A 25,076-nucleotide genomic window follows, 5' to 3' on the forward strand; every position below is an offset into this window, starting at 1 on the left:
TACTGGGGCATTGGTTCTTGGACCACTTCATCCACCTTCCTTCCCAGGACCAATATGTGTACATAGTAATACATAAAATACATATACAGTATGTAGACAATACAGAGAGATTTACACAATCACACAAACCATCACATACATGTCAACAATACAAAGAGAATAAAACAAAGCAGAAGAGCTAGCTATAGCTAGAAAAATAGGAACAGTAGGAGCAGACCTAATATCTAGAGGTCGGTGGTCCCACAGTTTCTGTGCTGCAACTGCAAAGGTTCAATCACCTTTGACCTTCAGCCCAGACTGAGGCACTATTAACCTTACAGATGAGTAAGGTTGCTGTAGGAAACAGCTGAGTATTAACAACTCCAAAAGTGCACGCAAATAGGCCTCATGGAAGGACACAGCACCATTTTGAAACACTTAGTAGTGCTTAGTAGTGTGATTGTGTCACACAATCTTAAATCACACAAGAGAGAAGCAAAGCAGAGCGTTCTGTTGATCTTTGTCATGGTTCCAATGATCTCAGGTAGACTCTTTGTGTCTAATTCATCACTGAAGATAAAACAGATGGTTTAACAGTAGGGCCCACTTTCCTGTTCGTCAAGCCTCTTTTGAAGTTAAATGAATTATTATTAGGCTAGCCCAAGTGATTAAAGACCTATCATGTCACTTTGACTATTCACTCACCTTTGAGTTAAATGCCTTACATTTTTCCCACATTGATTAACTGTAAGATCCCTGTAAGTCATGAGTCGTAATTTTGTGTGCTCAAAACTGTATAGAATGCATCATTTATTTTCATTCGGTGACGTTTATTTGTCTCTGTGTCTCAAAGTGGTGGTGATATTGGGGGCTGAACATCTTTTTTAGAGATACTAGAGTAAGTAAACACACTGGGGATTCCATTGTTCTGCTGGGGGACTTCAGTGCACACGTGGGCAATGATGGTAGGGCGTGATTTGGAGGAATGGCTTCTCCGATCTGAACCAGTGTGGTGTTCTGTTATTGGACTTCTGTGCTCATCGGTCTGTCCATAATGAACACCATGTTCGAGCACAGAGGTGTCCATAACTGCACATGGCACCAGGAAACCTTAGATCGCAGCTCGATGATCAATTTTGTAATCGTGTCATCGGACTTGTGACTGTGTGTCTTGAACACTTAGGTAAAGAGAGGAGCTGAGCTGTCGACCGATCACCACCTAGTGGTGAGTTGGATCAGATGGCGGGCGAGGATGCCTGACAGACCTGGCAGACCCAAACGTATCGTGAGGGTTTGCTGAGAACGTCTGGCAGATGAACCTGTCAGAAAGCGGTTCCCAACCAACACTGTATACAGTGGGGCTGGGGATCTGCTGACCTCGACTGGGGATGTCACTAGGCAGTGGAAAGAATACTTCAAGGATTCTTCTCAATCCCACCATCGTGCCTTCCACAGAGGAAGCAGAGCTGGAGGACCCGGGTGGGGGTTTGCCCATCACTCAGGCTGAGGTGACCAGGGTAGTAGTGAAACTCCTTGGTGGCAAGGCTCCAGGGGTGGACGAGATCCGCCCTGAGTTCCTTAAGGCTCTGGATGTCGTGGGGCTGTCCTGGCTGACACATCCGTGCAACATCATGTGTACATCGGGGGCAGTGCCTCTGGACCAGCAAACCAGGGTGGTGGTTCCCCTCTTTAAAAAAGGGGACCGGAGGATGGGCTCCAACTATTGGGGGATCACCCTCCTCAGCCTCCCTGGTAAGGTCTATGCAAGGGTTCTGGAGAAGAGAGCCGGTCGATAGTTGAGTCTCAGTTACAAGAGGAACAATGTGGGTTTCGTCCTGGTCATGGAACACTGGACTAGCTTTTTTACTGCTACGGGCTATCCAGTCCCTGTACAAACAGAGCAGGAGCTTGGTTGGCATGGTCGGCAGTAAGTCAGACTGGTTCCCGGTGGGAGCTGGACTCCACCAGGGCTGCCCTTTGTCACCGATTCTGTTCATAACTTATGGACAGAATTTCTCGGCGTAGCCAAGTGGTAGAGGGTGTTCGGTTTGGTGGCCTCAGAATTCCATGTCTCCTTTTTGCGGATGATGTGGTCCTGTTGGCATCATCGGGCCGAGACCTGCAGCTGTCGCTGGATCAGTTTGCTGCCGAGTGTGAGATGGCTTAGATGAGAATCAGCACCTTTAAAACTGAGACCATGGTACTCAGATGGACAAGGGTGGAGTGCCCTCTCTGGGCTGAGTCCTTGCCTCAAGTTTAAGTATCTCGGGTTCTTGATCATGTGTAAGGGAAGGATGGGACGAGAGATTGACAGACGGATCGGTGTTGTGGCTGCAGTATTTTCGGACACTGTACAGGACCGTTGTGGTGATGAGGTAGTTGAGTCAAAAGGCAAAGCTCTCAATTTACTGGTTAATCTATGCTCTGGGTAGTGACCAAAAGATTAAGATCGCAAATACAAGCGGCTGAAATAGGTTTTCTCTGCAGCGTGTCCGGGCTCTGTGTTAGAGATAAGGTACGGAGCATGGTAATCTGGGAGAGACTGGGAGAGAGAGTAGAGACGCAATAAACAACAATAATAATTGTGATGGATAAAACACATCAGTTTATTTACAGTTAGCTTCTACTACACTCACTATAATAACGTGGCTAATATAAACTAAACAAACCTAACCGGTTGTATTTTCAGGTGCCTTATGAAGTTTGCATTCTTCGGTTATGTCCAAGGATTTTAAACTCCCTACAGTCACAGGCTCCACGTATGGTACTCCAGCCATGACAACCTTGTTTGTTTACCTAACACTTCTCCCCAATTTCCTGCTCGCGATAAGTGAAGTTGCGATATGTCACGAGAAAATGATTTGTGTCCCAAATCACCAAAACAAAAGTAAAGAATAATGCCAAAATAAACATACAAATAATTATTTTTCTAGAACTGTATTGCTTTTTAGTCTTTCTATGTTTTCCCCTTTGTAAATAATCCTTGGTTTTATGAAAGGCACTATATAAATTGAAATCCACATACCAGAACTACAATAGAAGTTCAGCATTTCCAGCTTTTATAATCCTGACATCTGCAGTTACTGGCAGGCTCCATCAAACTTGATCAGTCAAACAAATCAGTGATACTTTAGACTTGGTTTTGGTTCTACGTCTAATTTAACAGAGATTTTAATATAACAGAGTTAAACATAAAAGCAAAGAGACATAAATAAAAATACATTGCAAAGTCAGTGATGAGTCTACAAGACTATATAGATCATAGGTAATTCGCAAATAAAACAAACAAAAAAACTCTCTAAAAGAGTCTTAAAAAGTAAATTAAACTAATAAACATGGAAATTCAGTAATGTAATATGATTGATAATATATGTGGAATAAATGCTAGCATATCATTGCAGTGGAGAATATTAGCATGGTTCAACCAGAAGCAAATATGAAAAAGGGAACAATATATTACAACCATGTAAAGTTCAAATAGAAAATGAAAATGTTGATACACACGCGCACACACACACACACACATTATACTACGTACTGAGACAACTCACAGATTACCTCACATATTAACTGGGTACATTTTAACAAGTGAAGTTGTTGTACATCCCTGGTTTTTATTAGTGCAATTCCAACTTGGGGGTTTTAAAACACACTGCAGAATAATACGATGGGGAAAAAATACAGAACTGGTTCTCTTCAAGATGAGGTTTCAGCTTCTCCCACTGTATACTTTCTGGTCGTCTTATCAGGTTTAGCTGTGAACATATTTCCGGAATAAAGTGCATTTTTAATCATAATAAATTTATCACATTTACATTCTACATCTTATACATAGTATCAATGACAAAAATCAATACAAAAACCAGCCTGGATAATCAACAATTGATGAGGAGCCTTTAGCAGCCATATGATCCGTATATTCTAGAAGCACTACTGGATCTCTTCCTTTGTGCCAACGTTTTTAAAGTCTCATCTACAACACTTAGAATTTCACATAGTATAAAGTATAAAACTTAAAACGGTAAACTTAAATAAAAATATAATGAGTAAAAAAATTCCTGCTCAAAATGAATCCCATGTAAGACCAGTTTACATTAGGCTAAAATGTTGTGAGACGGCTACTGTGGGACAAGTAGTGGGACTGATAGTTGACTGGAAGAATAATAATAACAATATTTACTAAAATTCTGGTTTGCTTTAAGTGTTTGTTTGCAGTCAGTGACGTGTTTCTAATGCATGGTGATCTTTCTAAGCTAAACAAGGGTTCTTACCTCGAGCTCTGTAGCATCTGAATCCCAGAACAATTAACATTAGCAGGAATAGAGATGCTGGCAGTAGAATACTGAGCAGTCTGAGGATGGACATTGGAGTATGTGACTCCCCAGACACTAATGAAACACAATGCGTGCACACATACACAATTAAAAACATTAAAAGGGGGTGTCAACTTTGGTTGCATACATATTCTTCCTGTGAATCTCTGAAATATACAAAATATTGAATAGTATAATTTTGTTGTATAGATGTCAAAATAGAATTTTTCAAATCTTCTTGAAACAATACTAGACTTCACTGCTTATTATTGCAAGTGCAGAAATGATTTTTTAGAACTTATATATTTTATATATATTCATATATATCTTTTGTTCACCAAATTGCACTCACTATAACATTCTAAGTAGCCTTACCCAGCACTTGGATTTTAGAAGGATTACTGGTTCCTCCAGATTCAGACTGACACCAGTAGACTCCAGTGTGGGATGTGGAGAGAGAGCTGATGGTGCATGTAGATCCTGTAACTGATCCCCAGCCTGATGAACAATCTGACACTCTCCCAATATCTGTATAACGTCTCACTCTCCATCCAGTGGAGCCTCTCTGGTCCTCACAGCTCAGTGAGAGTGAGTCACCACTGGAGTGTTTACTTCTGTTGGGACTGATGACCAGAGAGACTCTGGGAGATATACCTGAAAAAAAGCAAAGAGAGAAACTTTTTATCTTACACATGCTAAATAAATGTTATTTTATTTGTCCAGCAACTGAAGAAACTCTAGCCGAAATGCCCTGTTAAGTATGCTGCAGTATCTTTTCATTTGTAATTATAATAAATTGCAGTTACTTCATTGGTACTATATGAACATATGTTAAATATGTGGATGCAGTAATAATGATCCAATCCAATACATACATAGAAATTTCCTTCGTTAGCTGAACTCAAAATATATTTCCGCATTTCCTCACCAGTGACCCACAGTGTCTGTGGGTTGCTGTAATGCGTCTGATACGCTGGTTCTCCTCTCTCTGCTCTGCACACATAAACTCCAGTGTGATTAACAGCTGCAGAGCTCACAGTGTATGATCCTCCAGCTCCTCTGATGCTGTCTGGGAGGAGCGTGTGTTCATCTCTGTACCAGCTGAACGTCCAGCCTGTAGAGGAGCCTCTAACCTCACAGCTTAGGTTCACTGGGTCTCCTTCAGCCAGCCAGCTCTGTGTAGACCTTCTCAGTACCACCTGGGCTGCATCTAGATCATACACAGTTTCAGACATGTTGCATGGCAACAATGTGCGCTTGCTAGGGCAACACATGAGCAAATAAACAGACTCACCTGACACAGTCAGTGTACACACATCACTGGTGTCTGAGCTCTGAGAGTCACTTCTCTGTCCACTGCAGGTGTATTTGCCTCCATCAGCCTCTGTAACAGGCCCGATTGTGCACTCCCGTGTTGTCCTACATTTGTTGACTTTATTGCTGTCCTTATACCAGCGGTAGGTCCACTTAGTGCCCATATCAGCCTCGATGTTGCATATCAGAGTGACGGTCTCTCCTTTGAAAACTATTTTATCCGGATTTACGACCAATTCAGGTTTTGGCCTCTCTGTTAAAACATAATGAAAAATCTACTTGACCAAATAATATACAATCATGTTGTCACGTTGTGGGGGGGGCCCCCTACCGGTCGCCCCCGGTTACAGCAGCAGCGGTCCTGTTTTTTGTCACGTGATGTTCGTCCTTCAGGTGGGTGGGACCTGTGATCCGTCTCACCTGAGGGTCGTTTGTTCGTCTATATACGTCTTGTCTTTGTACCAGTTGACTGCTGGTTATTATTTCCTTCATTTGGAACAATGCACGGGTTTTTGGTTTGCACACTTTCTATTAAACCATCCTCTTTCCCTGAGACTTGGCGTGATCGCTTCCTTTTTGAGTTGCTCACCCTGCCCGTCACAGAATAACCAGCCACCTTTCGGAAGCCGCCAGTCTCCCTTACTTTCTCCTTCGTTCGTGGTCATGTCTCGTGGTGTTTGTCTATGTGCTGTGTGTTTGTCGTGTATTGTCTGAGAGTGTGTTGAGTCTGTCCCCACTCGTCCCGCCGTGTTTAAATGTTGTTTGTGTTTAAACCCGTAAAATCACACGGCGGTGACTAGAGCTGGGGACCGGTAGACTCCGCTCTCGCCCAGCAAAACTACCGGTGCCTCACATTGCGCACGTCCGTTGTCCGTTATCGTCTATATATGTGTGTGTGTGTGTATGTACGTTGTAGTGTTTTGTTTTAATAACGACGCGGACGTGAGCGAGTGTGTGAGTGTGCCGTGGTGTGTGTTTCGCTGGTGGTGTTCGTGTGTGTATGTAGTCGGGTCCACCGGTGCGTGCCGCGCGCTAAAACGCGTGAGACACGTCTCTCTGCTTCTTTCGCCTCGCTCACCCGATATCCCGCGGTGACGGGGGTGAGCGACTGCGAGTCCGAGAGACGCGTCGCTGTGGGCGTGGCGCGCAAGCCGCTCGCGCATTGCTCTCTCTCTCCAAAGATCTACGGATCCCGTGGTGAGAACGGTGAGAGAGAGAGAGCTGGAGTGGGCGCGTCACGCTCCGCAGAGCGCGCGCATCGGTGGGTCCTGTCCGTTTGTTTGTGTTCTGTCTTTGCGTGTTCGTTTTGTCCTAGAGTGTAGCGTGCTTTGTTTTATGTAATTCCTCTCTTGCACCCCTCTTCACTGTGTGTGGGGAGGGGTCCATTTGAGGTCCCGTGCCACTGGATGTGGCACGGAGGGCACCTTGGGTGCGTATGTGTTATATGTTGTGTCTGTGTTTTTTGTTTTGTTGTTCCCCGGAGGGGCCCCCCCTAAATATGTTTTTGGGGGGGAGCTATGGGGTTCCTGAGCCACGACATGTGGCTCAGAAGGCACTGCTCCATCAGAAGACCTGACCGGTTGGGAGGGACCCCTGAGCAAAGAGGAGCCCCTGTACCCCTTTGTAGGCAAAGGACGCCTGGGGTGTAAGGACAGGGTGTCTCCTCATGCCAAGAAGGGGTCCCTTCCCCCCTGTGTAAAAGGGGGGTCAGTGGTCGGAGCAGTGCGTGTTTTGTGTTATGTATCGTCTGTGTGCGTGTGTGTGTGTGATGTGTTGCAGGTCGCTCCTGGTGGTGGACTGCGGTACTCCCGGACCTAGTGGGGTCTCCAGGAGGAGACCCTCTCCTTCGAGCTCGGGGTGACCAGCGTGTCCCTGTTGCGGATTGCCAGGGCCCTGGTCTCTGGCGCTCCTGGGTTGGGTGGAGGAGTCCACCTTGAGATGAGGGGCCCCGGGGAGGGGTTCACTCCCCAGGAGTCTGGGGTGACCCCTAGCGAAAAGGGCAGGGGTCAGCTCCGAGCGAGGAGGTAGGTTCGGGAGGTGTTTGTGGAAGCCGTGGCCGCACCCCAGTGTGGCGGCCTGCACACATCCACACCTGTGACGTTCGTTGGGCCATGTGCTCCCGGTCCGCACACAGCGGTGGGGCTTAAGCGGCCTAAGGCCGGTTAGGGCGCGAGGGCCCTGTGACCGACCGGGGCGTGGTTATCGTCTTGTTGACGGTCCGGTCGGTCCAGGGTCCCGCCCAGGAGACGAGCTAACTTGTGTGTTTTTATGTTTCAGATCAGGACGGCAGGGAACGGGTCCCTGTCTTGTCCCCGCCCTCCCGCCCCTTTGTGTTTTGTGTGCTGCCGCTGTAAGCCGCACATCCGGAGGGGAGTGCGGCTTTGGTGGGGGGGTCTGTCACGTTGTGGGGGGGGGGGGGGGGGGGCCCTACCGGTCGCCCCCGGTTACAGCGGCAGCGGTCCTGTTTTTTGTCACGTGATGTTCGTCCTTCAGGTGGGTGGGACCCGTGATCCATCTCACCTGAGGGTCGTTTGTTCGTCTATATACGTCTTGTCTTTGTACCAGTTGACTGCTGGTTATTATTTCCTTCATTTGGAACAATGCACGGGTTTTTGGTTTGCACACTTTCTATTAAACCATCCTCTTTCCCTGAGACTTGGCGTGATCGCTTCCTTTTTGAGTTGCTCACCCTGCCCGTCACACATGTGTTCTGGGTACTTGTAGTAAAATGCAATAAACCTGCAAGGTACGAACACTGAAGTGTTTTTGTACCTGCAGTAGCAGTGAAACATTTGGACACACCCTTTTCTTTTACTGGTTGCTTTAAAAATGGGAAAGGAATCAAACCAATAAAGTAACACATGTAATTATGCTGTAATCAAAATCAAAGTGGATTTTCAAGACACCAAAAGCCTCTTAAATGCAAAAATGTGCATTCTTGTGTTACACACAGGCTTGGTGAGATTGCAATTAAATGAATATATAAATGAATAACTAGGTGAGTGTAACGTTCATTTCCGTGATAGGTTAGGCCTGAACTAAAATAAATTGTTTTTCAGAGCTGATGTGTTTTTCCTCCATCTCCCCAGGTCCTGTGTCCATCTTGGATACTATTATGGCTCCTGTGTCTGGCTTAACAATCAGATTTTAATGGAGAAGTCATGTAGAATTAAGGAGTCAATCCGGCCCATACATAAGCATCTTAATTTTGTTTTACCAAAAAATTATGAATGTATAATCCATTGCATAAAAAGACAATAATGACCCAGGGATAGGTAGTGCATGGATAGGGACAACTGCGCTGTAATCTGTAATTAGATTATGATGGAACTTCTAAAATGTTCATAAAAAATGATTATATCAGTATTTTTTACTGACAAGTAAAAGGTCTTTAAAACATTTGTTTAATAAGACAGTAACTGATCTCTGCAGATCTTACAAGCTGATTGTAACGTAGCTCGCGCTGCGTAGTGAGGGGACGGACACAAATGCTGAGAAGAGCGAGATTTATTACAGGACATTCCATAATCGTAGTCGAAGTCACAGGCAGGAGTCATAACCGGAGAGCCATCCAAGTGAGACAAGTACAGGGGCATGATCAAGACAGACACTAAACAAAACCAGGCAGGATAACACAGAACAGAGCATGAACCAACAGAGAGTATTAACACCGGGAACAGGGCACATGAATCACAAAAGCACAAGAGAAAGAATAACCGACAAGGGGCTAGGGAAACACAGGGACTATAAGTACACAGAACTAACAAGACACAGCTGAGGGCGATTACGACACGGGCGTGGCAGAGTGACAGCTAGGAGAGGGGGCGTAGCCATACGTGACATTACCCCCCCTCAAAGCGTGCCACTCCGGGGCACGCAAGGGCAGACAGGACAGGGAATCAGACTAGGACAAGACAGGGAACCACGGCAGACGGCGAGGAACAGGGGACATGATTATTAGGTTAACATGTCTTACTCACCAAATGCTTTGATCCAGAGTGCATCACTGTAGTGTGTGTAGTAGACTGGGTTTCCTCTTCCAGCTCTGCACCAGTACTGGCCTCCATCAGAGGACGTCACTGAGCTGATGATGGTGGAGCTGGTTTCAGTGCTGGTCTCATTATCTGGGTTCTGTGTGTGTTTGGACCAGTAAAACCTCCACCCAGCAGACTGCTCCAGCTTACAGTATAGAATCACTGGGTTTCCTATCAGTGCAGCTCCTTGAAGGCTGGATGTGAGTTCAGGTTTAGGTTTCACTGCTGATGGAGATTAATCAAATGGTTCAGGACATAAAAATAACCCAGTCACTAAAGTTATCTAATCATTAAATATTTTTTGCATCATCACTCATTTTGTGGACACATATACTGACCTTTCACAGTGAGGGTAACAGTACTGTACTGTGAGGCACTTGGTCTACCTGGTCGCTCTCCTCTACACCTGTACTGTTCCCCATTAACCACAGAATCTCTGCTGATGATAACAGTGTCTCTGTTTACAGTGTAATGTACTGACTGAACCAGTGGAATCCACTGCTGCGTTTCACCGTGTTTATCCCACTGATACGTCCAGCCGTCGAAGGCTTTAACTTCACACTTCAGAGTGACTGACTCTCCCGTGAATACAGGACCCTGTGGATCCACACTTATTGTAGCTCTGGGTAGAGCTGTGAAATAAAAAAAGGAGACAACATTGATGTACACTCCTGGAATAAAGTCTAACATTATCATAAAAATATGTAATAACTCATTTATAGGAGTAGTTAAATGAATTATGTGCATGACATGGAGTTCACCTTTTGCAATGATGGTAACTTCGGGACTGTATTGTGTTGTGCTTGGTCTGTGAAATCGTTCTCCTCTACACCGGTACTTATCCCCGTTCACCACAGCATCCCTGCTGATATTGAGACCGTGTTTGTTTATGGTGTAATTCTCAGACTCAGTCACTGATGTCCACAAGGACGTGGCGGTGTTCTTCTTGTACCAGTTGTATTTCCACCCATTAAAACCTTTAACCTCACAGTTCAGAGAGACTGGCTCCCCAGTGAACATGGAACTCTGTGGCCATGTTGTTATGGAAGCTTCAGGTGGGACTGTGAGAACAAAGGAGTCAGATAGCATTAAGCATAGCATTAGGAATAGCACCTGGAGAACCTTTGTGTATGTCTTTGTGTGTGTGTGTGTGTGTGTGTGTGTGTGTGTGTGTGTGTGTGTGTGTGTGTGTGTGTGTGTGTGTGTACAAGGGCTATGAAGATTTTTGCAAGCCATTGTAAACAGGTAATATTAAACACTTAATTGAAAATACCTTCCACTCCTGTAAAAGACATTGACACATAACACAGAGTGAGTCTGGGGTGTAACAAGAACATGTGATGACAAAGGAAGAACAGACACACAAGATAAACAAACTGGTTTAAGAAACGAAAAAAAGAACCCAGGAAAGTAAAGACTAAACAGGAAACTAGACACAAGGATCATGGGAGTCTGCCAGTCCAGCAGTCACATGTTTTGTTGTCTGGTGAAAGACTCCATGTGACCCCAGAGATTCTCCAGGAGCATGAGGTGAGAGGTCGTCTAATGAGGTTTATTCATTCCTTGTATGAACGTATTCTTGGCATTAAGTGATGCTTGTTTGGGCTGGGGACTGGGATTCTACCAAGGGTTCAGATATTTTTTCCACTTGGGTTTGTGATATTCACAGACAATACGCTCTGCATGTCATTGTGTGCTTATGGTGTCCCATAGTAATCTCAACCAGTTTTTCACCTCTTTCATCAACATTTGAAGAATTCATCACAAAGCTTTGTGTCTTATTTGCTTATTTTGCTAAGAACAATGAAGGATCTCCTGGTTTGTCCACTTTCAACAGGGGGTGGGAATCTATTCATGCCTGAAATCAACTTATTCACCTCCACCAAAAATAAATGAAAAAGAATAAGTTTCAAATTGGCTCACATAATGTATGTCAGTCCATGTCCTACTTATCTAATGATGAGGAATTCCATATGTAAATTTGTTAAACAAACGCTCTCTAACCTGGTTGCTCTATACAGCAGGTTGTCATCCCAGTATAGAAAGACGATCACACTCACCTAATACAGTCAGTGTAAGAACATCAGTGGTTTGGGAGTAGTGGGATCCATCATATGCTGTAACTTCACAGGTGTAGTTACCTGCGTGAGATTCTTCAACAGAATTGATTTTGTGTACCTGTTCACTGGTGGGAGGACTGACTGAATCCTCTTTCTTCCAGTGATAATGGAAAGTATTGACACTGTCTCCTTCTACGAGACACGTGAGATTGACATTCTCTCCCACGTACACAGGATTAGCAGGATTTGTAGAGATCACAGCTTTTTTTAGCTCTGTGGAAACATGATAAAACATGTTCCTTGCAAAAGGAAGTATGATGTTTCTTAAACAAAATGCAATTCACACTAAACTTTACTGAAGCAAATAGTTTGCATCATTAACAACATCATCATTAAAGTGGTTCTAGTGTCTATTTGAGCCCATGGGCTTCAAGAATACACTATAGTGTATTTATAGATTTTTACCCAAATGTTTAGTGTGATCTTAGTGGAAAATCTGCAGTCATGTCAAATGGAGGCACCAGTGTTAACTGTGTCCCTGATTGGTTGGTCATCCCTTGCTGCTACGGAAGAGACTGTTACGCTTTTCTCAAATCACTTATCTCTAATCTAAATGTAAAATGTTATATAGAAACGTGTGATTTATGCTGTCATACAACTGCAGTGATCTTACATGCACACTGAATATTATTCTGACAATAAACCAGTTGAGTCCATAAAATGCATATAATTTACCTTGAGGTTGTACGCAATGGATGAGGACGATCAGTACTAATAGCAGAGACAAATAAACATAGCACATGATGCATTAATGTAAACAGTTGTTTAGAATAACAGTCAGAATGAACTAAAATGTGCAGTGTTTTAGTATGAGAATCTAATTAAGTCAGAGTGTCAGACTAAAATTGTATGAATGTAAACTAAACACACACATACATGTATATATATAAACAAACAAAATAGACACAAGGAGCACATGGGAGTCTGCCAGTCCAGCAGTCACGTATTGTGGATCTGGTGAAAGACCCAATGTGACCCCAGAGATTCTCCAGGTGCATGAGGTGGGAAGTCGTCTAATGAGGGCTGTTCAATTCTTGTATCCGTGTATTCTTAGAGTGAAAGTTGTGTCCGCATTCTTGGCATTAAGTGAAGCTTGTTTGGGCTGACCTTGCCTTCATATGACCTTATAGGCACATTTGACTGTTGTGTAATCAGTTCGATAAATGTCTGCTGCTTTAAAAATCTAGATCTAGATGTATTCTCTACTAATCTAATGCACACAGAGAATTCATAAAGCTATATAGATGTGGTCATGGTAAGTCTTTTCTGACTACATGCATGGATTTGTCATGGTCTCCCTTTCAGTTTTGTCCCTTCCTTGTCTGATTTGCGTGTCTCTGTCCTTCCTTGTGTCCAAGTGTGTTTTCCTCCCTTTCTTGTTAGTCTGTAAGCCTCTTTCTAGTTCCTGTGATTTCCTGTCTTAATCCTTTCCATGTCTTTGCTTGACATATTTTATTTCTAGTTTCTTACCATGTCATTTTGTTCTGCTCTTCCTAGTTGTTTAATTAGTTCAAGGCCTTTATGTTACCCAGCTTCATTTCTGACTCTGTGACTATGAACTTCAGTAGTTTGGAGTGTTATGGCAGTTTTTCAAAATGGTGGATTTTGGGCAGACTTTAAAAACTTGCTCATTTTCATTTTGATATGTCTCAGGCCACAATCATTAAGACATGGAAACACAGAGGTGCTGTTATGAATGGCAATAAAGTGCTTTACAAGTGTTTTCAAATTTTCAATATATATGGTTTTTGTGCCTCAATCCCAAGTCTAATAACACAGGTAAACATCATTCTAATTAATGACAATGTGAAGAGAACATTTACTCACAGAGCATCACAGGGAAAGGCCCAAGCTCCATGTTACCCCACTAACCAGTCTGTGACGAAGACTTCCTGTTTACTTCCAGTCAAATCATACATATGAGAGAGAAAGGGGAGGAAGAGAGATGAGGTAAAGTTGTAATCCTTTATCACAGTTCCATTAGAGAAGGACTAAACTGGATTAGGAGGATTATCGCTGCAACGTGGTCATTAACTTATTTGAAATTACCATTACCAATTCAAATATTAGTTCATATTAACACCAATAAAATACTTCCAGGCAAAGCTGGCAAATAGAACTGGGACTTTCTAAGCATCGAAGTATGAAAGCAATAAGAATGGAATATACATTGAACTGGAATTAAGGAGGTTCCTGCAGTCATAAGCCTTTCAAGCAATGCAAAAACAAACAAACAAACAAACAAAAACAACCACAGATACTAATTCACACACAGTCAACTTTATTGGTTAACACTTATTTTTAAAATTTATATAACTAGAGAATCTACAGAAAGCCAGAGAACTACGGAATCACGAAAATGAAAGCAAAATTAACAAAGTTCAAAACATTAGGTACAATTCTAGTGTTACCATTCACCACAGAGTGGAGAGGTTACAACAGTCAATTACTTTGTGCAATATATCACACAAGACCACAAGATCACACAAAGTTGTTGCAGCATCACTCAGTAAACAAACCTTAGTGTAACCACACAGGCAGGAGCAGATTCCTCCACACCACTGGAGTGCAGGCAGACTGTGATCACAGAAAAAGGAATTAACACAATTAACAGGACAATACATTGTTATCAAACAAATCAAAGTAAAAATAACTAAATAAATAAAAGATAAAAACAAACTTACCATAAAAGAAAATCAAGAAACACAATTTTGCAGACAAACATTATGGAAGTCCATACATGTCACTGTGTACAAGCCACAATGTTCACTGCAGTGTGTAGGTTTTGGCACTGCAGTAAATGACGTGAGGAATGTAGACTCTGGCTGATCACATAGTTAAGAGGTTGCTGGAATTTAACTTCTGAACTGGTTGAAATGGGGTTACAAATAGTGAATCACTTATCCACCTCTGTGAACCTCTGTGACAAAATTGTATTGTTGGCATTAATTAAACATGAATAATAATAATAATAAAATATTATGTCAGTGTTAGTCAGAGTCTGAGGGTGACAACATTAAACATGTAATCTTAATGTGTAAATTTAATGTGCAATGTGTAACATGACAGGAGCTATTTTAGTCAAATCCAATCAAACACAACGAGACGCTTATTTGGTGGGATGTTTGGTTTGGAGTTGATGGTCACTGCTTTGTGCTGACTGTCCCACTCACAGATGTATTGAAATATAACACTGTAGTATCTCAAAGAACGAACAAGAAACAATGAAGCCCACACAGAGGCCCGTGTCACAGAAGACTCCGCCCCCTATCATCACCCACCCCCGTGCCATCCAGAAGACTCCGCCCCCTATCCTCACCCACCCCTGTGTCATCCAGAAGAACAGGCCTCTGTTTAGCCAGACCAGCTTTTGCCATAGCAGCAGTGACCTGCTGTGCTCGACTGACCTCCATCCTACTTAACATAGAGGGTTCAGACATGGATCCTCACCAGACACTTTACATTTACATTATTACCTTCTTCTCTAGATAGTTCATCACTCAATGTACTGCCAGTATAATCGTGTTACCGTGCTGCTGCTTTTGATGGTCTTATGATGATGTAGCTTACACACGTTATTAATATGTTCTCGTTGCTGGTTCCTATTTCCCTCGTATGTTGTGCACTTTGTAAATCTACATACTGTGCTGCCCACACACACACACACACACACACACACACAATATGTGGAAACATATTGTTCTATGTATATTCTATGTGTTAGTTGTTTTACATTTAATGTATTGGGCTTTGAGTTCATTTTCAGTATAATGCACATGCATTTCAAAACACATGCACAGCAGGGCACAATAAGGTTGATACAATGTAATATAGTCCCTGCATGTACCTGAGACAAGTCTGAATGAAATAAATACAACACTCCACAGCTGTGACTGCATTATGCAATGCTGATTTTGAATTATATAATATACTGTATACTACAGATATTCGTCACACACATTCTTGTAGATAATAGAGGAAAATCCTGTTGTCATTATGGCATACACACATTAGCAGTACACAAAGCATTACATATGCACCAGTCTCCCAAGCTGACGTAACTCTATGCAGGTCATGAACAAAACAGCAGCAACATAAGATGAAAGGAGACTTACGTTAAGACTCTCTTTAATATTCCAGATCCAGACCTAAGAGACAAAACTTTCTTCCAAAGCAAGATTTAGGAAACATGCAAAAAGCCCAGTTGATAGGTGGGGTCACCATGCAGGACGTGAACAGGAAACCATAGGGAGTAATTCAAAGCAACAGGAAACCAAACCAAACTGAGAGGTTCAGACTGACCTGTCAGGTTAACGCTACATGTACAAGCCATCCAATCAATGTTTCATTGAATTTTTGGTTAAGAGTAAAACTATCACAGAAAATCTTAACCCTACAGCACAGAGCAGATGTGAGACCATTGGTACAAGATAACTTGTTCAACATAACCTGCTTATTAATTAACAACAACACATTCAATAGCCTATGATTTTTGGCCAGCCTTCAACTCTATACATGCATGCATTCTTATATATAGTTCTGTCCCTTTAGGTCTATACAACTATAACCTTTTCTTCTTAAAAAAATTCAGATCTTCATCTTTAGATTGTTAACTCAAACACAATAAAATAATAATAATAATAATAAAAGTATATAATAAAAATGAATTTGTTAAACACTAACATTAAATGTGTTATCATAACATTAAATCTGCTGTAGTTTTAAAACATTTGTAGAATATTATAGATATTAATAATATTACTTAGTTTTATGTATTACGTTTAATATATACATTTCTGGTTTTATAATTACATTAAGGAGTTTATTTACACAGAATCTTACTCATCACACTTGAGTTTGCTTTACAATAAAAAGATCACACTCATCACAGAACGAGTAATGCACTCAATAGTGTCTTTCATCCATATCAGAAACTCTGTTAGGTCAAAATGCCTTTGTGTATTTGCCTGCAGCTAAGCCTTCCTAGTTAGTCCAGAGATAAACATCCTGTATGAAAAAATGAATAAATGGTTGGCCTTCCTCCAACAACCTGTACAAAAAGACAATAGCCTAAGTCCCGAGTCCTTTGCCAAACATTGAAAGCCATATCTGGACCAGTTCCCACATCTCCAGGCACTAATCCATCTGCTCTAGGCCTTGCTTCCTTCCCGGGTCCACACTTACCACTTTGCTGAGTCAAAGAGCACTTATGCATTAACAGTATATGTTATAACACACTTCAAAGAGCCATAGAGGTCCTCACAGCTGCTCTGAGATGAGTGAAGATGAGAGAAATACACAGAGAGGGTCAAGAACAAAGATGCAGCCCAACACGGGCTTAAAAACACCCAATAACAAGGAGTGAAACAGGACACAGGTGCAGCACAGAGAGGCGCAGAACATGCAACTATGAGCACTAGCTGGACACAATGAAGCATGGCAGGGACACCATGAAGAGGGCGTGGCAGGGACACGATGAAGCATGGCAGGGACACCATGAAGCATGGCAGGGACACCATTTGATTAGATCTTTATTCCTCAGAGACAATGCACAACAAATACATTAACCTAGAGATCAGGAGAGATGCATTGTGCCAGGTTATAGCAATAAGCTAATTTCCACCTGTAGTCCCAGGACAGGTTGATGTTTAGACAGAATAACAGAATAATTTTGTTCAATGGATGAACGAAACCGTTAAACACAAATACGGGCATACAACATATAAAATTCATCTTCAATTACACCATTCATAAAACTTACACAAATCCTCCAGTTATTACAAAACACTAATTTGTTCACATACACACACCTGTACATCATCAAACTTTCCCAGACACACCTCTCACTCTTGCTTAGATAAGAGCCATTTCTTTGTCAGATGTGCGAACGTTGGGAAATCTCATTTGGCAAAGTATTCCAATGACTCATGGCAACAACTGAAAACGCAGATTTAGCAAAGGAGGTCCTATATTTTGGGATGCTCCACTCTCCTCTAGAGGTTGCTCTTGTGACTCGAGCTGTTTTTCCTGTTTTCCACGATGAAGAGGGACACAATGAAGAAGGTGTGGCAGGGACACACAGACATTCACACCCACAAGAAATCTGATTCCTGACTTCCACCACATGCTCCTTGTTTGCCTGTTTGATTCTGCTTTATTTACCCCCACTGGAAAGCTGGTTCAGTGCCAAGTATTGTTTCTCACGGCTTTTTTTAGGACTATACGGTTAGTCGGTCAGTCCAGCCAAGAGGGAAAAAAAACAGTTGGGTTAGAATTAAGTATCACTGTGAAGTCACGTTGGCTATTATGCAGGTGCCTGTGTAGGATGTATATAGATGCACAGAGGCTTCCGCAGAATAATCACTGATGGAGGTACCTGACAATAAGTACTTGTATAAGTATTTGTAAATATACTAACATGTATTAAAAAATAAGTATTTTTAAATTAGTCAGAATAGAATAAAGTGTAGCTAATGTGGCTGGGCACTGCAAAGTAGCTGCAAATGCACATATTTATAAAAGCTGTTGTGGCATAGTGAAAATTGGAATGAACAAGTGAAAATGGCTTCAGTCACTATGCAGTGGAGAGGATCAACTCAAACTGCATTTGAGAATATCAATGTTAGGTAGACTGTGTCGTGGAAATTTTCTAATAAATGGATGAGGACTCAGACGTGGTTAAATGATTAATTTATTACAAAAATATAAATATATATAAATAGGACAAAGACAGACACAAGACAGACACAGACATGAGAGTCTCATTCAAGCATGACAACTCTGAAGGCAGGGGGGCGCTCCCCCTGCTTATATACAATCTTAAACACAATTCAGCAGTTCTAACAGCAGGTTATCTTTAGCACAGCATGTTCCAAAACATAAGCGTCCAGCAGGTTACTTTGTCTCACATGTGTGTATCTCCTAATATGGACTTCCCTAGAGTTAGCGGAAGCAACTGATGTATCAGTTCAACACAGAGAAAGCTAAATGACCCAAGACTAGTAGCCTAGTGACTACCAGTTAACAGAGTGCTCTTACCCTCAGCACTCTCCCTGACCTGGGTCACGTAGCACACATGCATAATATGAACTAAACATGGTTACACTGAATTACACTACTTCATTATTGTAGTCCTTCTGCTTATGTCCTAAATCATAAAGTTCATAATGATCTCTTATAATAATTAAACATAATCTAATCAATAGTTATTAATCAATAATCAATAAATTCTCTCACAACTGACAGCTATATATTGACCACTATAAAGAAAAACTGCTCATCCAGTTTTCATGGAGCTGAACACAGTGAAAAGGAAAATAGGTAGAGTTGGATCATAATTTGATTAAAGATTGTATAAAAGTTTTATATTATAATCCAGATGAGATACCTATACAGGTTGTCACGTTGTGGGGGGGCCCCCTACCGGTCGCCCCCGGTTACAGCGGCAGCGGTCCTGTTTTTGGTCACGTGATGTTCGTCCCTCAGGTGGGCGGGACCCGTGATCCGTCTCACCTGAGGGTCGTTTGTTCGTCTATATACGTCTTGTCTTTGTACCAGTTGACTGCTGGTTATTATTTCCTTCATTTGGAACAATGCATGGGTTTTTGGTTTGCACACTTTCTATTAAACCATCCTCTTTCCCTGAGACTTGGCGTGATCGCTTCCTTTTTGAGTTGCTCACCCTGCCCGTCACACAGGTGGGAAGTGTTGTCCATCTTCTGTTAACTTCCTTTGGTCCTTTTGAGTTGTCGTGGAAATTCTTCGTCACAACAATCAGGGTCGCTCTGTAAGAACAGTTACGAGTGCTCAAAGTAGCAACACACACAGTTTGTTACTTCACCAAAATTCTTGTTTATTTCACATTTTGTCAGATCTTATATACCTTGAGTGACTGATCATGTATACAAAGTCATACCATTTGCTCAATGAGTCAGCTAGCTGGCTCTCCTCTTCCAGAGGACCATTTCCTCTGGACCTACGCATTTCCACCCACCCACCCCCCACACATATACACACACGCACGCACGCATGCACACAGTCCTTGTACATTTAGGATCCTGGGGGGCAGGCGTGTAACCAGAGGTTGACGAGGTGGGCCTGCTGCCATGGTTCACCCGTCTCCTCACCACTGTCTGTCCCTCAGTTTTTACTGCACCTTAGACATTGAGGGCCTTTGAGGGGACGGTGTGGACGAACACTGGCCAGTGGGCCTGGGCTTGTCCACGTTGGTCCCAACACCTGTCCCCTCAATTTTAACAGCACCATAGTATCACACACTACCACACATACACATACACCAACACCTACACACAACACAGCACTGGGGGTGGAGGGGTGGGAAGGCCTTCCTTCACCCGTTTCCTGCTCCCTGCCGGGGCGGGGGTGGGTCGCAGGCGCGGGGCCGGGCTGGTGGCGTCCTGGAAACTACTACCGATCCTTGCTGGTCCAGCCATTTGCCCCCGCCGCGGAGGGTGTGTTGGTTTGGAGGTATGTGTGTCTTTGTCCTATCTTTTTATACAGGTAGGTGAATGAGTACATGTTGGGGGGAATATATGGGTATGTGTGTATATATCGGGGGAGGCTCTGTTTCCTCTGGTTCCCCTGGACCTGCACTCCTTGGCTGTGGGGGCGGGCATGCGAGGGTCGCTGGGAAGTGCTGCCCTGGGGCTCCACAGCTCCTGGGGGGGCCGAGGGCGGGTGGGATTCCCGGGTCTTTCTCTGCCTACCTCTGGCCTCTGGGGGAATGTTGTCGCAGCTTTCTACCCTTGCTGGTAAGTACATTCCGTACATTTATCCTATGTTGCACAACTAGGTTACACATAAACACACACTCACACATACATCACATCATTTGTGCTAAATGTCTTTGGTACACTTTCTGCTTTACTTTGCTGTGGTCATTCGAGCTGGTTGGGGTTTTTTTTTTTTTTTTTTCTTTTTCTTTATATATAATTATTATTATTATTATTTATTTATTTATTTTTTCCCCCTGCCCTTCTGTCTTTTCCCTTTTTATTCTTTCTCTCCCCCTCTTTTCTTGGTCCACCTAACCCCAATAATTATCACTTTGCATATTGTTATAATTGTTATAATTGTCATTTGAACTGTACATAAAAACAAAGTTGTCCTCCAAAGATGGGGGGGGGGGGGTGGAGGTGGGCCATTTAATAAAAAAAATAAAATAAAAAAAATAAAAAAGTCATACCATTTACAGACACAAGATTATACAGATAAGATATCTGTTAGTATCAGTAATGCCTGCCTAAGCACAGCATAAATTCTGCACTTTACTAATTTACTAATGCTATTAAGAGAAAAACGTTTGATCAGTAGCTACATTTTGGTATAATGTTTGTAATCTTAAAATTTTGCATAAATTGTATAATCTGATGGAAAGATGTAAAAACAAACAAACAAACAAAAAGGTTTGGGATATGTTATATACAGGGTTGCCAACTTTTCAAGATCACTTGGAGTGAGATTTGAACCTGGAGGGGTGGCAAGTGTAAATTGGTGGAGGGGGGGGGGGGGGTGTTGGCGAACGTAAGTTGAGGGGGGGGGGGGGGTTGTTGTGAATGTAAATTGTTACCGGGCAGGGTGTAAAATGGACAAAAATTTAGTATTATATCGTGATTGATTGATCGCCAGTAGTTGATGCCAACTCATTGAATCATAGATGTGGATCAGAGGTAAATAAACTGGATTTTTTTTTTGGCGTGAGAAATCGGATGTATGGCGTGTGAGTGTGTGAAGACAGTCAAATGCGTGTGTCTCACGCTCAATGCGTGAGAGTTGGCAACCCTGTAGATATAATGAAAAGTCACAGCAACAGATGAATACACCAATTCAAGACACCAAGTACCTTTGTCACATCATGTCTTATCTCTTTAACTTGTTAATAACAATTGTATTAAACCAAAATTGCTAGCTAGGAAAATCATTTGTGCAATCGTTCTTAGCTAGCAAGCTAGATAGTTACCTACAATTTACTAGTTGTTTGCTACTGACAGAAGCTAGGTCATGCTAGTTATGTTAGTTATCGACTCCAAAAATGCTAGTAGGCTGGCTTAACCACCATGTTAAGATATCAAAACTTGTACTTGGAATAGCTGTATATTGGCTGGCTGGTTATTTAACTAGCACAAACTTCAATATGAACTTAATTTTTAAATATTTATGTACACACATTAAAATTTCTCAATTTGAGTAAATGCTGATGTAAAACAACACAATTTGCTTATTTTTAGATTCATTAACTTAACACTAGAAGTCCCTGAAATTTCAACCACCCCCCTGAAGTCCCTAAAGAGGGTCCAAAGAACCTTGGTCCAAACTGACACCTCTGGTGGCTCCAATTAACATCCATTCATTTGCAAAAGTGTCCACTGCCTGAGGAATCAGCAGGGGGGAGAAGAGCTGAACTTGCCTCCAGTGTTATGTAAATGAGGCGTGTGTCAGGTATGGGTGGTTGCTGCTGAAAGCTTGCACCTCCTTGGCTGCCATATGAGACTGTGCAAGATCTCTTGCAAGAAGTCTCCTCATCTACAGAACCATATGTTTGAGATTTGAATTGTGAAAGGTTGAAATAATGTGAAATTGACACAAACATAATATTTGAATTATAATGGCATATAAGTGGCATATTGATTAGTCAAAATGGCTCTGATATTTTTAACCTTATTTTAAGTAGTTTTGTCTTTTGAAAAACTGCTAATAGGTAAAAATGTTTTTACATAAATGTATACAAAGTTATCTTACTGTACAACTTGCACGTTGTAACTATGCAACACTTTAGCATCTTAATTGTGACGCTGGCGTGCCGGAGGAAGCAAGAGACACGACGAGCGTCTTGGAATGAACAATGAACGTTTAATAGACACAAACACGTACAGTCCAGCACAAGTGGAGCAAGCACGCAGACGCGATGCTTGCACAGGCATGAACTATAGACAAAGACGAGCACTAGACACCGCGCGAACGCACAATAAATAGGTGAGTTACACAGACCCACGTGACCTCGAGACAAGGCACAGGTGTAACAAACGAACACGCTCACAAACAACCTACACCCACGGAAGTACATACATGGACATAACGACACGCAGACGACGTAACGGCACGCCCACAGGGAAGAGTCCGGAGCTGTTCCGTAACATTAATTCTCACCCCTACAAGGTACAGAACCTGGTAACTATAAATCCAAATATTTTAAGAACAACTAGCTAAAGTAGTAGTGCATTAACAATACAATCACGTCCTTAACCTTTTCAGTTTGTTGCATCTTTTTATCTGTTTACACGTTTGGCTGTAAAGAACATCAGGGCTTTGACAGGGCACCAAACACACTGATCAAAAGTAACTGATCTACAAGACAGTTGGCAGGGTTGCCAACTCTCACACATTGAGCGTGAGACACACGCATTTTACTGCTCTCATGCCACACACTATCTCACACCGAAAAAAAAAACTAGTTCATTTACTAGTTTGCTTTGGCGCCAACCACCGGTGAGCGATAGATTGCCCTATAACACTTAATTTGTGTCTATTTTATGTTCGCCACCCCCTGTCGACAACTTACGTTTGCCACCCCCCGCCCCGTCAGCAATTTAAACTCGCCACCTCATCCAGGTTCAAATCTCACTCCAAGCAATCTTCAAAAGTTGGCAACCCTGGGCATCTTAACCTTACCTTGAATGTGTAATAACTAAGTTCATTATGGTTCATAATTGCAATGGAAAACGATTAACCTAAAAAAGCTATCTCTCTGAAAGCTACATCTTACAAATGGCACAACAGAACATCAGCTACATAAGTAAATACAATGCTGTGTGTTCTTTTGACACCAGTGAAAGTTGGGTCACAAGGAGTCAAAAATTCAGTCAAAGAATATTCTATTAATACTGGCCTTGACTTCCATTACTGGACAAGCCCAAAATATGACCATGACCGGGAATGACCTTACATGTGTCTACACCAGGGCGAGGCTAGGGTATTTGTAGTGGTGTTAATGACGATGGTGTTAACCAGGGGCGAGGCTAGGGTATTTGTAGTGGTGTTAATGACGATGGTGTTAACCAGGGGCGAGGCTAGGGTATTTGTAGTGGTGTTAATGATGATGGTGTTAATCAGGGGCGAGGCTAGGGTATTTGTAGTGGTGTTAATGATGATGGTGTTAACCAGGGGCGAGGCTAGGGTATTTGTAGTGGTGTTAATGATGATGGTGTTAATCAGGGGTGGGGCTAGGGTATTTGTAGTGGTGTTAATGATGATGGTGTTAATCAGGGGCGAGGCTAGGGTATTTGTAGTGGTGTTAATGACGATGGTGTTAACCAGGGGCGAGGCTAGGGTATTTGTAGTGGTGTTAATGACGATGGTGTTAACCAGGGGCGGGGCTAGGGTATTTGTAGTGGTGTTAATGACGATGGTGTTAATCAGGGGCGAGGCTAGGGTATTTGTAGTCGTGTTAATGACGATGGTGTTAACCAGGGGCGAGGCTAGGGTATTTGTAGTGGTGTTAATGACGATGGTGTTAACCAGGGGCGAGGCTAGGGTATTTGTAGTGGTGTTAATGACGATGGTGTTAATCAGGGGCGGGGCTAGGGTATTTGTAGTGGTGTTAATGACGATGGTGTTAACCAGGGGCGAGGCTAGGGTATTTGTAGTGGTGTTAATGACGATGGTGTTAATCAGGGGCGAGGCTAGGGTATTTGTAGTGGTGTTAATGACGATGGTGTTAATCAGGGGCGGGGCTAGGGTATTTGTAGTGGTGTTAATGACGATGGTGTTAATCAGGGGCGGGGCTAGGGTATTTGTAGTGGTGTTAATGATGATGGTGTTAACCAGGGGCGAGGCTAGGGTATTTGTAGTGGTGTTAATGATGATGGTGTTAACCAGGGGCGAGGCTAGGGTATTTGTAGTGGTGTTAATGATGATGGTGTTAACCAGGGGCGAGGCTAGGGTATTTGTAGTGGTGTTAATGATGATGGTGTTAACCAGGGGCGAGGCTAGGGTATTTGTAGTGGTGTTAATGATGATGGTGTTAATCAGGGGCGAGGCTAGGGTATTTGTAGTGGTGTTAATGATGATGGTGTTAACCAGGGGCGAGGCTAGGGTATTTTTAGTGGTGTTAATGATGATGGTGTTAATCAGGGGCGAGGCTAGGGTATTTTTAGTGGTGCTAGAGCGCCACCGTGAGGTTGCTCAGCACCCCCTGGCTCAACACATTTTTAAAATATAATATTATGCAATAAACTTGCTCTGCACCTGCGCAATACTTTGGTTCGACTGGCCAATCTGGCAACCCTGCTTCAAAACGA

At 42.7% G+C, this 25,076-nt stretch overlaps 1 protein-coding gene across 5 annotated transcripts in view; it reads right to left on the reverse strand.

Annotated features, from left to right (window-relative positions):
* The window catches only part of LOC143474515 (Fc receptor-like protein 5), a 94,907-nt gene extending 78,860 nt beyond the window's left edge, over positions 1 to 16,047 (reverse strand). The window contains exons 1-13 of one of the 5 annotated variants that reach the window (XM_076971999.1): positions 15,876 to 16,019; positions 14,280 to 14,337; positions 13,588 to 13,659; positions 12,436 to 12,471; positions 11,701 to 11,973; positions 10,402 to 10,701; positions 9,979 to 10,272; positions 9,587 to 9,865; positions 5,587 to 5,859; positions 5,221 to 5,502; positions 4,668 to 4,946; positions 4,251 to 4,367; positions 2,568 to 3,734 (exon numbers count right to left, since the gene is read on the reverse strand). In XM_076971999.1, coding sequence (XP_076828114.1) covers positions 3,676 to 3,734; positions 4,251 to 4,367; positions 4,668 to 4,946; positions 5,221 to 5,502; positions 5,587 to 5,859; positions 9,587 to 9,865; positions 9,979 to 10,272; positions 10,402 to 10,701; positions 11,701 to 11,973; positions 12,436 to 12,471; positions 13,588 to 13,618 — 2,223 coding nt within the window. In that variant the 5' untranslated portion in view covers positions 13,619 to 13,659; positions 14,280 to 14,337; positions 15,876 to 16,019 and the 3' untranslated portion in view covers positions 2,568 to 3,675. Of the gene's footprint in view, positions 1 to 2,567; positions 3,735 to 4,250; positions 4,368 to 4,667; positions 4,947 to 5,220; positions 5,503 to 5,586; positions 5,860 to 9,586; positions 9,866 to 9,978; positions 10,273 to 10,401; positions 10,702 to 11,700; positions 11,974 to 12,435; positions 12,472 to 13,587; positions 13,660 to 14,279; positions 14,338 to 14,444; positions 15,004 to 15,875 lie in introns of those variants that run through there. The other 4 variants (XM_076971997.1, XM_076971995.1, XM_076971998.1 and 1 more) reach the window with 4 other exon arrangements.
* Positions 16,048 to 25,076: the final 9,029 nt, after the last annotated feature.

The sequence above is a fragment of the Brachyhypopomus gauderio genome, chromosome 14 (assembly GCF_052324685.1).
Source record: "Brachyhypopomus gauderio isolate BG-103 chromosome 14, BGAUD_0.2, whole genome shotgun sequence".
Classification (NCBI taxonomy): Eukaryota; Metazoa; Chordata; class Actinopteri; order Gymnotiformes; family Hypopomidae; genus Brachyhypopomus; species Brachyhypopomus gauderio.